The sequence below is a fragment of the Etheostoma spectabile genome, unplaced genomic scaffold (genome assembly GCF_008692095.1).
Source record: "Etheostoma spectabile isolate EspeVRDwgs_2016 unplaced genomic scaffold, UIUC_Espe_1.0 scaffold433, whole genome shotgun sequence".
NCBI lineage: Eukaryota > Metazoa > Chordata > Actinopteri > Perciformes > Percidae > Etheostoma > Etheostoma spectabile.
In genome coordinates, this window is record NW_022605608.1 from 395529 (window position 1) to 398015 (window position 2487).

Sequence of the window (2487 nt, forward strand, 5' to 3'; positions counted from 1 at the left end):
GTGTGTGTGTGTGTGTGTGTGTGTGTGTGTGTGTGTGTGTGTGTGTGTGTGGGATTACAAATTTAAAGACCATAGACTGGTGTGACATGATTCCTTGAGAATTGTCTTAAATGTCTCATAAATAAAAATGTGAGGTTCCGTTCATTTTTTTGTATCATTTCAAGTGTCTTTTGGTTTGGATGTCAGTGGTACTTTTCACTGCTGCATCTCGTGTTAATTTGAAATGCCATCTAGCTCCTGCTTCACTCTCTGTTGCAAGTTTTAAAATGTCTCGGTATTGATGTTGTTCCTTCTCCGTCCTTCAGTCTGTCAAACAGTAGCATGGAACAGTACTGGGCTGGGCTGGGCTGGGCTGGGCTGGGTTGACAGTAGTACTGAGACTAGACTGACTAGACTAGTAGACTGACCCCAGAGCTCCAGCTGCAGTTATCCCTCCCTAACCCTGAGCCTCTGAACACCGGGCCGCCTTCTATTACTCTCACTGACTGTTTCCTCAATGTTGATAAGAAAGACTATTTGTCTGCTTCGGCTTGAGTAGCTGAGCAGGTAATCAATACAAAACATTTTCCGTACTGCACAAGTTCATTAAACGTGGCGCTGACACCTGTTAGTGTTTGCTGTCGGCAGGGCGCCATCTATCCTGGCCTTATTGATAGGACCGGGGCACGGCCAGGACCCTCTGGAACCAGGGCTGCACCACACGCCACCGGTGATCTTTAATGCCAAGAATATGTTAGGTTTGAGACACTCAGTGTCTAATGGATTACTCATCTTACTGTAGAAATAGTATCGTCTTCATGTCATAATGATTCCATTGGATCACTAACATTTTAGGTATTTTGTTCTGCAGACTGATGTGAGAGCGGTTAAATGCAAACATGAAAGACAATGAGCGTTCGGCTGAATGCAGTTTCTATAAATGTGGATGAAAAAGAATTCTTAAAATGTTTTTTGAACACAATTGTCTTTTGGTAAAAACGGTCTACTGTGTCGCGGAAACCTGCGTAACCTATGTGCATATTCAAATCAATCACAGCATCCTCGTTAATTCATCCCTATCTACCTTTTGAAAACCAGGTCCCACGTGTGCAAAATAAAACTGTTGCACTTCAAACAAACCTCATGAATAATCCTGCTGAGCTTCTGTTTAAATTAGACTTCTGTGATTGTAAGATGTATGGAGGCAAGTTGGAGTTCAATCTCAAGAGAGGATAGAATCACACATCCATCCGTTGGGCCTTTATACATACAGCGTTTATACAGAGCCAGAGCTACAATGGAGGACACAGAGGGGCTACCATACACTGTTGAAGCACCTGGGGTTTCTATTATAATAAATATCCATAACACAGAAAACAATCAATGGATTTTTCTTTTTGGTGGTTAGTGAAATATTTACTATTGGGGTGTGGCACAGTATGGGAATCAGTTATGATTCAGTTATGCGTGAATGGTACTCAAGTGTTAGCAGAGGGACAGTGTTGCACCCAGTTGCCACTTTATACGGCATACCTAGAAAAAACGAATGCAGTCTAACACAACAGTCCTACAGTGAAGCCTATTGTCACGATGATTTGGTTTTTTGATTTCAGTTTTTGTTTGAACTAAGTGTTGATTTAACTGTATGGTCATGTACTGTGTTATACTGAGAGGTTCTTATAATATTTAACCCAGTGTTGTCTTCCCTTCAGCCATGAACCATGTTGTCCTTCTGGGTCCAAATAGAAAATGAACTTGTTTTGGTGCTTTTCACAATTTGTTTTGGCACTTTTTGTATGCTTCTGACACTTTTTTAAAAACGTTTTGGTCTTTTTTCTTTAGTTCTTGCTCAATAAACCAAATTTAAATGACATTATAACTCATTATCATAAGACTTTTTGAGATTTTTGAGTTTAAAGAAGCAGAGATTTATGAATTATTTTGACTAATAGTTCAAAGGATGTTTAGTAAATCACAGACAACTAAAATACAATTGAATAAAACACCCCAAATTCAATGGAAGTAATCATTAATTTTACCCCCAAAGTACAACATAGTATTGCACCATACTGTATATGGTTTAAGACTTATAACTTTATATTTGATTTCCTGAAATGGACATGGGGAAAATAAAGATGTACTTACTTCTAAAACTTGAACTTCTTCAAAAGGGAACTGTGACTGTCATACTTTAGCTTTTTTCTTTTTTACTAACAAAATGTGTAACAACAACAGGTGTGCTTTTTTTTTTTAATGTGTACTGGAGAGTGAGGGTATCTGTTCAGTAATCTTGTGGTTCTCTCTCTGTGTGTGTGTGTGTGTGTGTGTGTGTGTGTGTTCCAGGGCAGCGGAGGTTGAGACCATCATGGCGAGTCTCGACAAAGCAAACCAGGTGAGTACAGTCTTCCTCTGCACTTCTCTGATTGAGATGCTCCTTCGTTAAGGTAATCACTCCTGTAATCAAGCCTTGGCTTTAATTAGACACCCTCCGTCCTGTGTCCCCCCCCC

At 39.9% G+C, this 2487-nt stretch overlaps 1 protein-coding gene across 4 annotated transcripts in view; it reads left to right on the forward strand.

The window, feature by feature from the left end:
• LOC116686665 (homeobox protein cut-like 2) overlaps positions 1-2487 on the forward strand; it is a 102165-nt gene that overhangs the window by 83175 nt on the left and 16503 nt on the right. For all 4 annotated transcript variants that reach the window (XM_032511687.1, XM_032511689.1, XM_032511688.1 and 1 more), the window contains one exon: positions 2323-2371. In XM_032511687.1, coding sequence (XP_032367578.1) covers positions 2323-2371 — 49 coding nt within the window. The remainder of the gene's footprint in view (positions 1-2322; positions 2372-2487) is intronic.